This window comes from Condylura cristata, unplaced genomic scaffold (assembly GCF_000260355.1).
Source record: "Condylura cristata isolate star-nosed mole 26May11 unplaced genomic scaffold, ConCri1.0 scaffold00029, whole genome shotgun sequence".
Taxonomy (NCBI): Eukaryota; Metazoa; Chordata; class Mammalia; order Eulipotyphla; family Talpidae; genus Condylura; species Condylura cristata.
In genome coordinates, this window is record NW_004567130.1 from 14207886 (window position 1) to 14220774 (window position 12889).

Here is a 12889-nt window from a genome sequence, read left to right on the forward strand (position 1 = left end):
CGCCATGTGGTCACCTCCGGGGCAGGCAGGAATTGACCTCATGTGGAAGTGATTTAAGCTTCTTTGTGCTGTGCTTTAACCTGCTGCACCACCAGGGAGGGCCAGATTAGCATCTTCTTAATAACCTGATTAACAGCTTCTGTCCCTTCACCCACATTTTCAGAGCAATTATGTTCAAATAATTCAAAATAATGAATTTCATCCTTTTGAAAATATAGGTGGTTTATTCTTCTGCAAATACCTGCTTTTTCCTGAATTTAAACTAGTGACATCTGCAGAGCTAGCCTCCTCTTCGTGAAATCTGTCCACTTCTCATGGCCTGGTCATCACTTCCTTTGTCCAACCTACTATCATCTCTCACCTAGACCTTTGCAATAGCCTTCCAGCTGTCTCCATGCATACACTTTTACCTTCATTCTGTTCTTCCAACAGTAGTCAGAGTCATCTCTTTGAAATGCATCTCTTCATGACACCCCGTCATATATAAAATCGTTTTCTCCTATATTCACAAGAACTTAACTTTTTGTTGGCCTTAACTTATAAGGCCTCTGACCTCTAAAGTTCCTGTCTAACCTTAGCTTCATCTCATGTCACACTGCGCCAGCCACTCAGGCCTTTCAGTTTCTTGATCACCATATTTCAGTTAACCCACCTTCATTCAGGCTTTTGAACATGCTGTTTCCTCTACCCAGAGTATTCTGCCCTCTCCTTTTCACTGGTTAACAGCTAAAAAATTTTCAAATATCAACTTAGTTGTTACCATAATCAAATATCATCTACTATATCATCCTTGTATAACCAAGTACTTCATCTCCACCACAAGTTATCACAGTGATAACACAGCTCATTTTGGTGTACTTTGATTTATTTTTTATTCTAACCTATAAAAACCCCATAATGATAGTTTTTTTTGATCATCATTGTTTCTTGTGGCTTTACTGTGCCTGTCACATGGCAGAAACTTACTATTGAATTGGTGAACAAATAATTACTAAGGATAAGAAGCCAGAGTCATGGAAAAAAACAAGTCTCCCTCTCACTTAATACTGAGTTGATTAAAAAAATAATTGTTGGCAAGAGAAAAAGCAGGGGCAGTGGTAAGCAGATGTTCTACACCAAGTCTTTTCATTTTACATGCTTATTTGTTTTCTCCCTTTAAAATAAACAATTATTGTTCCTTTTTCTTGATATGACTAACATGTTGCCTTTGGTCTTTCTTTTATAAAGGAGATGAATGAGGACCATAGCACACCCAAGAAAGAAAAGCAAGAGCGGATATCCAAGCATAAAGAGAATTTGCAGCACACACAGGCTGAAGAGGAAGCCCACCTTCTCACTCAGCAGAGACTGTACTATGACAAAAACTGCCGTTTCTTTAAACGGAAAATAATGATCAAGCGGCACGAGGTGGAGCAGCAGAACATTCGGGAGGTATTTGCTATGTTCATAATTATTCTCTTTGACTTGTGAGACAATTGCTTTGTGGGGATAGTGGCCACCTCTGTTTTGCCCACGCCTGTATCATTAGCCTTCATTATCTTGAGCACAATGCCCAACTAAAGTAGGAATATAAAATAAGTCAGAGAAAGAATTTCCCACTGATAAGGAGGGAAAGCCCATTAACAAATGAAGTAATCAACTTTTTCTGAAAAAATACAGTAGAATTTTTTTGGGCCCTCCCTCGTGGCGCAGTGGGTTAAAGCACAGCACAAAGAATCTTAAGCCACTTCCGCATGAGTTCGATCCCCGCCTGCCCCGGAGGAGATCCACATGGTGAGGCAGACCTCTCCTGACCCGCCCGCTGCTCCCCTTAGCATTGTACTTCGTCAATCTGCCTGTTCTGTACCCCACTCTGTCTCTGGTGAATCCTCTCACCCTCCACATCTCTGGCCTGTACCCCAGTTCTGTACGAATAAATAAATTCTTTAAAAAAAAAATACAGTAGACAAGCATACAAGAGCTGGAGTATAGGCCAGAAGTGCAGGGGTGTGGGGTAAGAGGATCCACCAGAGACAGAGCAGGGAACAGAACAGACAGACTCAAACACACTGCTGAGGGGAGCAGTGGACAAGACAGGGGAGACCTGCTGTGCCATGTGGGTCAGCTCCCTGGCCAGGATCCAAACTTGTGCTACAGTGGCTATGATAGCCTCACAGTGCTGCACTCCAACCTGTTGCACCATCAGGGAGGTCCCACAATAGAGTTTTATTGAACACCTGTTATAAGCCATATTGTATAGTCAAGAAGAAAAAGATTTTTTTTTCAGCCTGCTTATCAGTGCCTGGGGTTTTTGTGACGCTACTTCAAGGACTTAAATAACAGTATGATACTCTATGTCACCTGGCATTTCCAGAGTGCCAGGCACTGTGTGAGAGGCACTGGTGCTACCAGTAACTCTGCTCCCTGCCTTCAACTATCCCTAAGTCTAAGAGAAGAAACAGACATGCATAACAGACTAATTTTATAGTAAAGTATCTTAGGTAGAGCAGACTAATTACAACATAATAAAATATGGGCCTATAATCAATGAAAGGGTGTGGGAGTTTCAGTGATTGATGAGGAGTCGAGTGTGACTAGAGTTCTGGGTATGTGGAGTCTGTGGAGTCGAGGGCCACCCAAGAGTCACTGGAAGCAGAAGGCCAAGTATCTCCAAGTATCTCATTGTTAAGACTTTTAGATTTTAAACCAAAGGCAGTTGCATGGCCATCAGAGTTTTTTAAGCAGAGGGTAAGTGGCATGAGAGTTTGCTTTGTTTTGAAAAATTAATGTATCATTGTGAGGGTAGGCTGGAGTGTGAAAAGGATACTCTTTCTCTAGTCCAACCTGGTAGATTCAATGAGGATAGAGAGAAATCAGATCTGACTGATATTTCTGAAACAGAACTAACAGTAATTTGGACCACATGGTGTAAGAAGTTCAGAAGGAGGAGGAGTCAAAGAATGACTTCAAAGTTTCTAATTTGGAAAATTGGTAGAATAGGACATTATTCACTGAGCTGAAAAATAAACAAAATCTGAATCAGTAGCAGAATCCAAGTTCCATTGAAATCATTGTGACTTGGAGTAATCAGAGAATCCCTCATAAATAAGCTGGCAAAAATATGTTCGACCAAAACTTAGTGTTAAGCTGCTTAAAAGAAACAAGCACTTCAAATATATTTAATGGGAATATGGATTGGTATATGCATTTTGGAAAGCAATATTCAGGTAGAAGAAATAATGGTAGGAGCAAGTTAAAATTTATTGAACTCACAGTTATGGACAAACTCAGGCTCTTTAAGTCATCACACCTTATTGGAAGAGGGAGAAATTGCTGAACATTTTTCAGCCTGGCAGTGAGGGGTATGACAATATTTTTACTATAGAAAGATTAGCTCAATTTGATAACACTGTACAGACTGATTAAAGCATATGTTTTTGGTGGAAGCAATATTTCCCTAAAGGGGTGAAAATGGATCTTGTGGGTGAGGTGTCTTAGATATTACAAGTTTGTGGCCTTCTGAAGGACAGTTCATAGACAGATATACAGTATATCAATGACTAATAGTGCAGAGGGGAGAGGTGAATCCAAAAAGATACTCCATGGGGACAATAATGGAAGAGAAGAGCTTGAGAATTGACCTAGAGGGGAAAACTAGAATCAAAGAAATTACATGGTAGGAATAAGGGTGGTGGTGGAAGCTGTAAAAAGAATGGATTTAAAACATTCTGAAGTATAAATAAACAAGACTTGGGTTACGGTAGGCTATGGGAGAAAAGGTGGAAGTAGAACCAAAGTTATTTCAGGGGCTTAAGAATTGGGAAAATGTAAGTTTGGGCAGGAACAGAAGTTTAGGGAGAGGTGTTGGTAAAAAAAAAAAAAAAATTCCATGAATTCAGTAGTAAACAGAGTGAGTATGTTAAAAGGCAAAAATTCCAAACGAAATTCCAGTACTTTTGGAGTAAACTTTTGTCAAGTTCATGTATATTATATAAGCAATAAGTGTGTAGATATATGTACAGGAACAAATCTGGACATATATCTATCTCAGTTAGAGATTGGTGAGATAAAGATATCCTGGATTCTTTTCATTCATTAAGTACTATGCTAATAGCATAGACTTGGAAAAAGTCTGAGTACAAAGGACAACTAGTGATAATAAAAGCTATAAAAGACAGTTTCTTTCTGAAAAATAATAAAAATTTTATTCATGACTTCGGTAGCATCAGATTCTAACCGAGTAAACAAAGAGTCACTCTTTAAGTGTACTTTTCTTAAGATTCTAGATTTCCTTTGTTTAGCCTTATTCTAGAATCTTCATCATGAAAATGTGGGGTTTTTTTTCTATTTACAAATGGAAGAACAGTGAAAAGAAGACAAATACAGAAAAATACGAAGTTGAATAATGAATTTTCTTGAAAATCCCAACCCACCTGATCTCTACCCTTAGTCACAATAATTTGGCAGATGTATTTCCAGATTTCTTCCATGCTTATAGCTTATATAGTTATAACTTTTGAACTTTACTAAACTAAAATTACATTAGTATCAGTGGGTTTATTTGATTTGCAAACAATAGGGAAAAAATTTCTGGTTGATTTAGCATGGGAAGAATTTATTAGAATAATATGGGGTAGATAACAGATCTGAAAAATCAAGCCAGAAAAAGATGAAGAATAAAGCTGGAGAAGTAACATCTGTGAAATAAGAACAAGATCTAATGGACTTTCCTCAAGGCTTTGCAATTTGGAGGTATCTCCTCCAACCATGTTTTAATTTTTGTATCATTTCTGCTTAAAAGTCAAATCCGTAGGAGAGGTACAACTTGATTAGGTATTGAGCTTACTCCCTAGCTTCTTGGGTCTCTCTGATTCTAGGCAGGGTAGAGTAGTTTCTCATGCAAAAAGAGGAGCCTGTTATCTAAAAAAAGGGAAATGGATACTGAAATTACAAAAATGTCCATTAGACAATTTGGTAACATTTCTTTCCTCATTTACTATCTAGGACATTCCGCTCTGCCTTAATCTTTTTAATTATTAATAGCATTTTTTGTTATGGCTATAAAATCATTTATTTAATAAGATACTGCTCAGTGGCTATTTTGTGAAAATTTTGTATCATTTAGAGTGCTTCACAGAACACCATTGATTACATATCCTTTTATACCTATGTAAATGTTTTTTAGAAATTCCAAAAGTGGGATTTCTGGATCAGAGGCCACACCTCTAAGTTTGTAATAGATCTGCATCTACTAAGTGTCCCACCAACAAAGAGGAAGTGTTTTCCTGTATGACTGCCAAAACTCATTGTTAGTAATCCTTTTAATTAATGCAGACATTTAAAGGAGTTGCCATCAACTGGACAGAACCTCTTCACTTATCACCACTGTACACATATGCTCACTCTTTTCTAACCCATTATGAAACTGAGAACTGAAACTAAAGCACTAATGTCATAGGCTAACAACATTTCCACTTAAAAGATTGAATTCTAATTCTTACTCAACCTCGGTGGGATGAGGGCAAAAAACTTTAGTAAGATGGGTTGTTTTTTTAAAAAGTCAATAGCAGTTCCACTGAAACTTAATGGAATGCTTGGACCAGGGGTCTGAAAACAGTGTTAGGGAGCTCCCTCTGGATCCCCTTCTTACACAGGGGAAGAGCTACTTGAGGTATGGTGTGTGTTTCGGGGCCATTGTGTAAAAAAAGCACATACAGTTCAACACCAAGCTCTCACTCAGCTTGGCCAGACCCCGCAGCATGTGATGGAGACCAAGGTTAAAGGAGCTGTGGTTTCCCATCTCACTCTCCTTCCATAGCATTGAGTGCACTGGTGGACAGAATCACCCTTAAATTGATTTTGTATTTTTTTTTTAATTTAATCTCTTGAGTTTGTACCAGCTAAGGGTATATATAACATGGTTCATGTTGTTTGCAAAAATAAAACAACTGCTGCATGATACATGGCTAGAGCAGAGGAATTCAGAATACTGTAACACAAACTAAAAAAGCATAAAACATAAGCCATTCATGGAGACATCTTTTTACAGAAAATGTTGTTAATATACAAACCTGAGTTTTAGCCTCAGTTCTCTTGTGTGGAAGCTGTAAGATCGTATGTTAGTCTCTCAATTCCCATAGGCCTTGCTGTCATATATAAAATAGGTGAATCCTTACAGCTTAACCACCTCATGAGGTTGGAGGGAGAGTAAATGAAATCACTTTTAAAAACTGAAAGCAGGGCCCTCCCTGGTGGCGCAGTGAGTTAAAGCATAGCTCTAAGAAAGCTAAAGCCACTTCTGCATGAGTTTGATTCCCACCTGCCCCGGAGGAGATCCACATGGCAGGGCAGACCTCTCCTGACCCGCCCGCTGCTCCCCACTCTGTCTCTGGTGAATCCTCTCACCATCTGTGTCTCTGGCCTGTACCCCAGTTCCATATGAATAAATTAATAAATCTTTAAAAAAAAACAAACTGAAAGCACATTACACATTATGTATAGCAGTGAGCTCATAGTAAGCAGAATGTTTTTTCTCCAGGTATAAAATGTTATAAATAGCTTACATGTCAGCAACTCACATGTATGAATTAAAGCAAAGGAACAACCTACAATTGTAACAGAAAAACCGTTTCATGTCATGTTTCTCTCACCTTTTCAATAGTTTATAAAAACTAGATATAAGATAGCTATGTGCCAGATACTCACTTCTAAATACAGAAAAATGATAATGGTATATTGATACATTCTAAAGCTTGTTTCCACATTATTTCACTTAATCTTCACAAGAAGAGTAGTTTACATACCCTCTTTTGAGAAACCACGGTATAGATTCAGAGACATGCACAGTGTCAGACATGAGTTTGAGAATGCTAAGTGTCTTTTATCCTTAATATTTTCCAGTATTTCTCAAACTTGAGTATATGTCAGTTAGCCAGGTGACTTGTTATGAACAGTGATCACATGAACCCTAGGTAATTCTGATGCTAGTCTTCTGGAGAGCATATTCCAAAGCATCCCATTAAACACAGAAAAGCAACTGATTTCTTCTGAATCTATTGTTTACATGTCTCTTTTATTATTTCACTTGAATTTTTGAATCTCTAAGTTTAGGAAAACGGCATGTTTAAGTGTATATTATTGGGAATCTGGTACTTAAAGTGGTGCAATGGCCTAAGACCAGACCTTTATCCCTTGAAAGGGCTTTCCCTTGGTCATTGGCCTGGCATGGCTGTCGCCTCTGGAAAGGCCTCACTGTCCTTTGGTGCCACCTAGGGGCTTCTTTTAAAAGAAGATATTGATGATCCAGGTAAAGAGGTAAAATAAAACAAGAAAAAGAATGATAGGATGGGGTTGGGGAAGGTGTCCTAGGAGATCATCTTTTATTCCTTATAAATTATAAATTGCATCTATAATTTAGATACTCCCCACTAAAAAGTATCTATGAGGAACTTTCCTTATTCACACTTTAACCCTGGTGTTACACCACCAGACTCATAGTAACTGTTCAACAAATATGTATTGAATAAATAAATGAATGATTAGTGACTTTGCTCCAGGGATAGATACTGTGCCAGTTATAGGACTTCAAGTGAATATAGGGCCCAAGTATGCAAGGTGTTGTCCATCACATTAATATGCAAATATTTTTGATAATTCTATGAAAATAAATATCTTTTTTTCCCATAATGGATGCTACCAAGAAGTGTTCTCATTTTCTGATCTTTTGCTAATAGTAATACCACCTTTTCCAGAAATCTTACAGCATAAATTTCTAAGATTTACCTTTTTTGCAGCATGTATTATTTCCAACATTGTTCTCTTTTTTTCTAATTTACACATAAAACATATCCCTGTTAATTAAGGTTCTCTTGTTTGCATATTACTGAAATTACTTGAGCTAGCTTAAGCCAAAACCAGGGCAATTTACAACAGAAATATGGTGACTTTCATAAAACCCATAGCACAAATCTGTTGGACCTACAGGAGAACTTAGAGCCAGCTATGGGCATGGGCACTGATCTATTCCCTGAACTACTTCCTGCCCTCTTTTTCATTTGCTCTGAAATCCAGGCTGGACTAAAGTCCAGTTTCTAATTCTCAGCTCTCCTAGTAGATGGCTACCACATACATGGTCCCTAAATTCCATCCATATGTAAAGATTAACTGTCTCTAAATACTAATTCCAGATCTCCAAGAGAGAAAATTACTGAAGTCAACTATGAGCCTGAACATATACTTCAATAACTGTCTTTTATAGTTCACTATTAGAATGTAAACTAGTTGAGGGCAGTCCTAACTTAGCAAATATTTTTATGTACCCAGAACACATGGTTCAGATCTTTGATGTGGTACCATACAGGAAATATTCTTGAATTGGAGAATGAAAATACTTCTATTTCCCTTTTATTCTTCTTTCTTTTTTTCCCCTCCAACAACAACAAAAAAAAAAAAATAGAAAAAGACGTGAGTAAAACTGGAAAGAACAGCAGATCTGGAAATGATCAGACTATAATGGAAAAGATTAGAAGGGCGAGATCTCATCTGCTTTTTCTAAGATTTAAAAAAAAAAATAGGTAGGGCCTCCCTGGTGGTGCAGGGGTTAAAAGTCTCAGCTTTATCAAGTTATTCAGCCACTGCAGTATGAGTTCAATCGGAGCTGACCCACATGGCGCAGCACACCTCTCCTGTCTCGCCCACTGCTCCCCTCAGCAGTGTATTTCAGTGGATCCACCTTTTCTGCTTCCCACTCTGTCTCTGGTGAATCCTCTCACCCCATTCCCTCAGCACATGCGTCTGACCTACACCCCAGTTCTTGTACACATAAGTAAAATAAATCTGTTTAAGAAATAGGTAATCAGCCTATTTCTGATACATGCAAATATGCAGGATATTTCCCAGAAAACTAAAAACACTGTGAACATTATCAGCTTAATTCAGTGATTCTGAACTCTTGACTGCATATTAGAATGACCTAGAGGAACTCTTAAAACTGTTGATGGTTCAGTCCCATCTCAGACAATTATCAAAATCCCTAGCTGTGGGTTTGAGCATCTTCTGCTTTAAAAATTTCCTTATGTGATTTTAATAGGCAGAAAGGGTTGAGAACCATTGACTTAATTAAAGAAAATAACTTAGACCCATGCATAACATATCACCTAATTAAGGTTCACAGCTCTATGAGGTAAGAAGGGGTAAGGTACAACTTATCCCATTTTACAGATACTATAGTTGTGATGGCTGTGAAGTTGCCCATCCTGTAAAAGGTGGACCCACAAAAAGAACCCATATCTCCAGAGATTATTAATCTAACCTCATTAAATCATGCTGCCAAACACTAATAGGTTTAATTACAAGATAGTTAATAGCCCTATTTCTTACCACCCCTCACTTAGTTGTGCATTCTGAACAATTCCATCTCTCTCCATTTATCTTTTGTTCCTGAATGCAGGAACTAAATAAAAAGAGGACCCAGAAGGAGATGGAGCACGCCATGCTAATTCGGCACGATGAGTCCACCCGAGAGCTAGAGTACAGGCAGCTGCACACGTTACAGAAGCTACGCATGGATCTGATCCGGCTACAGCACCAGACTGAACTGGAAAACCAGCTGGAGTACAATAAGAGGCGAGAAAGGGAACTGCACAGAAAGCATGTCATGGAACTTCGGCAACAGCCAAAAAACTTAAAGGTAAGAGGAAACAGAAGAATTGTCCTCTTTGGGCTCCAAGATGGAATTGAACTGGGTCAATGGCTCCTGCATCTCAGTGATTGTCAGTCATCTGGGCAACTCTTCAAAACTGCCAATTTCTGGCCCCACCCCTACTGAGTCAGACCCTGCAGGTGTGAAGGATGTGAATCTGTGTAGAACAGACTCCTGAAGAGCTGCCGCAGGACAAGATGGTTTGGAAACCATTGTGCTGGAGGATCTTTCCATGAATTTTATTTTTTGTAGCCATTATGCAATTTCTCTGACCCATTCACGACCTGCCCTCTCTGAATTGTAGTGTGTAAACTCACAATAGCCCATGGTTCTTACCCTAAGTAATGAGAGAGTTACCTGGCCCAAATCAGCTTTACCAGGCATGACAGAGCATTAGTTGTAGCCCTCATTACCTTGAGAGTTGCTATAGGGAAAGAGACTTTAAAGCCACGTCATATCCAAGGGTGGTAAGAAAAGGTATGAGTTAATAGTGACATCTGTCACAGGTATAATCAGGACTGAGTCTCGTCTACCAGACTCTTATTACCCCTGCACTTGAGATTGAAACTCCTTTGGCCCTCACCGCCTCCAGACATTTTTAGCTGACTGCTGACTCACAAACTACATTGACTAAACCACTGGGGTCAGCCCGAATCATCCTGGGCATGCTCCTCTATGGCTAAATCTTAATTAGCAATGCCTAATTGCTATCACAATGTCTCCAAGTGTTCAGAGGGTGTATGTGTGCTAGAAGGCCATCTGACGGCATGCCTGCTAGAGACGTACAGGGGTACGTCCCACCTATTCCCTGCCAAGATGCACACATATTTCTACTGATACATGCAAGTATCCCTTTCCCTTTCCATTTATGCTAAAATCCAGTGGAAATGGGTTATTATAGGAATTAATATCTAAATGTTCTCCTTTATTGATTTCTCAAAGAAACGCAGATCATTAGGAAGTGGCATATCCATTACCATTCCCTTTTTCCCTTGGAAGCAAAGAGGTAAAATGTCCCCCCAAATGGAGGGAAAAACAGCAAATGATAGAAAAAAATTAAAATTTTAACTAGGAAATCATTAAAATAATGAGTAAGTTTTTAACAAATTAAACCTCTTATTCTACAATCTGCTTAGAGTTGTGATTTCCTTGTAAAATTCATTTTTTAAAACTCATTCAAATTTAAAATTTTCTATTCATTTACTATAAAACTAAAAAGATTGTACAGTCACTCTGAATCTGTGTTGTGTTACTTTAGTTATTATTGACTAGTAATGTAGTTCACTGCCCTAAAGACAGGAGGTCCCAGCACCTATGTTGTATCATCAGGGTGGAAGGCTTTCTGTATGTACTAATGTGCATGTATTTTCCTTTTGTCACTTTTTCTGCACAGGCCATGGAAATGCAAATTAAAAAACAGTTTCAGGACACTTGCAAAGTACAGACCAAACAGTATAAAGCACTCAAGAATCACCAGTTGGAAGTTACTCCAAAGAATGAGCACAAAACAATCTTAAAGACACTGAAAGATGAGCAGACGAGAAAACTTGCCATTTTGGCAGAGCAGTATGAACAGAGTATAAATGAAATGATGGCCTCTCAAGCGGTAAGTGGTTAGGTTTGGTGCCACGGCTTCAGGAGCTTTGGGAATCAAGAAAATACAAGATCCAGCCTTTTGTTCCCAAGATGATTCTTCCACAAATTTAGGATATTGGTGCTTTTCTTCCCAAAGAATTGAGGAAATGACGACGCTGAATAAAGTCAAGCCAATGCGGATACTTGCTGGAATGTGTCTTATAAGGTGGAACTCAAGGAGTCACATGTGAAAGCAGCCCTGTGGCACATAAGGGCTTTGAGGGCAAGACATGGTGGATGCCACCTATGATACCATGTTTTCGTTCATCAGGAATTGCCCTACTAATGTTTGGTACAAATGAATAAGACACAGATACATTCACTCAAAAACTTACTAAGCATCTGTGTTCAGCACTCTGCTGGTCTCAGAGATAGAGTGATGAGCTAGAGAGACAACAGTTGACCCTTGTCCTCATATTTTTGTCATTCAAGCAAGGAGGTCAGATAATTAAGCAAATTATTAATCATAATGGGTACTTTGAAGTGGAAGGTGCTGGGGGCTATAGGAAGATAAGTAGGAACAGCTAATCTACTCTAGGGAGCACTTCCCAGGAAAGCCAAAAGGTTTGAAGGAATTCAGTGAAATAAACTGTTTCCATGAAAAGGGGCCCTATGTGGGCAAAGTTCCAAAAGACGGAAAATATGCATTTGGGAACTGAAAGAACTTTGGTCTGAACCCAAAGTTCAAGGAGGAGGATTGTGGGTACCCAAAATGGAGAGTTCATAAAGGTCTTGGTAAGCCAGTGATGGGAGCCTGCCTAGTGATCAGTAAAAATCTCACAAGGAGATGACTCTTAGAGAGTAACAGTTCAGCAAACAGAAAAGGGAAAGTTATTCCTCATGGGAGATACAGAGCCTGCAAAGACTCAAAGGCCTGCAGGAGGATGGCACATTTGAGAAACGCTGAGTAGCTGATATGGCAGGAGTAGAAAGGGAAGCAGGTGGACAGTCATAGAGCAGGTCCATAGAAGTCAGGAGTTTATTATTCTAAAAGCACTGGAGTAGCATTGGAGTCTGTTTTAAGAAGGGAAGTGACAGGTTTGTGTTATAGAAAGATGTCAGCAGTAATGTGGCAAGTAAAGGTAACGAGACCTGTTAGGAAGTTGTAATAGTCCAGGGGGAAAAGTGATAAAGGCTTGAACATGCTAATGGAGATAGTGAAGAGGGAGAAAGATTTGAGACAGACCTAGGATGTAGATAGAGAGGCGTTAGCTACCAGTTTGAGTGTTAGGTTTCCCAACACTAGATTGAGTCATCATCTTACCAAGAGAGAAAAATAGAAGGGTGAGCTAGGATGCCTAGAAGATCATTGCTCAATTATGGACATCTTATCTGAGCAATGTAGGTGTCCAACTAGAGAGCTACAGAGGTAGAAATCTAGTAGGCGTGTCAGGCAAAGAGGTATTGTAAAGACAATATTTTTTGGGGACAGAAGATGGTACTGGAGAGGAAGGGGAGTAAGGACAGAGTTATGAACTTCAACATTTGTGGGCCAAGTAGAAGCAGACTAAAGATGATTCCTCAGTGACATGGGAGGGAGCCAGCGATAACATGTCACAGAAGACACAACAAAAG

At 39.1% G+C, this 12889-nt stretch overlaps 1 protein-coding gene across 1 annotated transcript in view; it reads left to right on the plus strand.

Moving 5' to 3' along the window:
• The window catches only part of TAOK3 (TAO kinase 3), a 152534-nt gene that overhangs the window by 134462 nt on the left and 5183 nt on the right, over window positions 1-12889 (plus strand). Inside the window, exons 17-19 of the mRNA XM_004690998.2 lie at window positions 1228-1431; window positions 9428-9667; window positions 11073-11285. Coding sequence (XP_004691055.1) covers window positions 1228-1431; window positions 9428-9667; window positions 11073-11285 — 657 coding nt within the window. The remainder of the gene's footprint in view (window positions 1-1227; window positions 1432-9427; window positions 9668-11072; window positions 11286-12889) is intronic.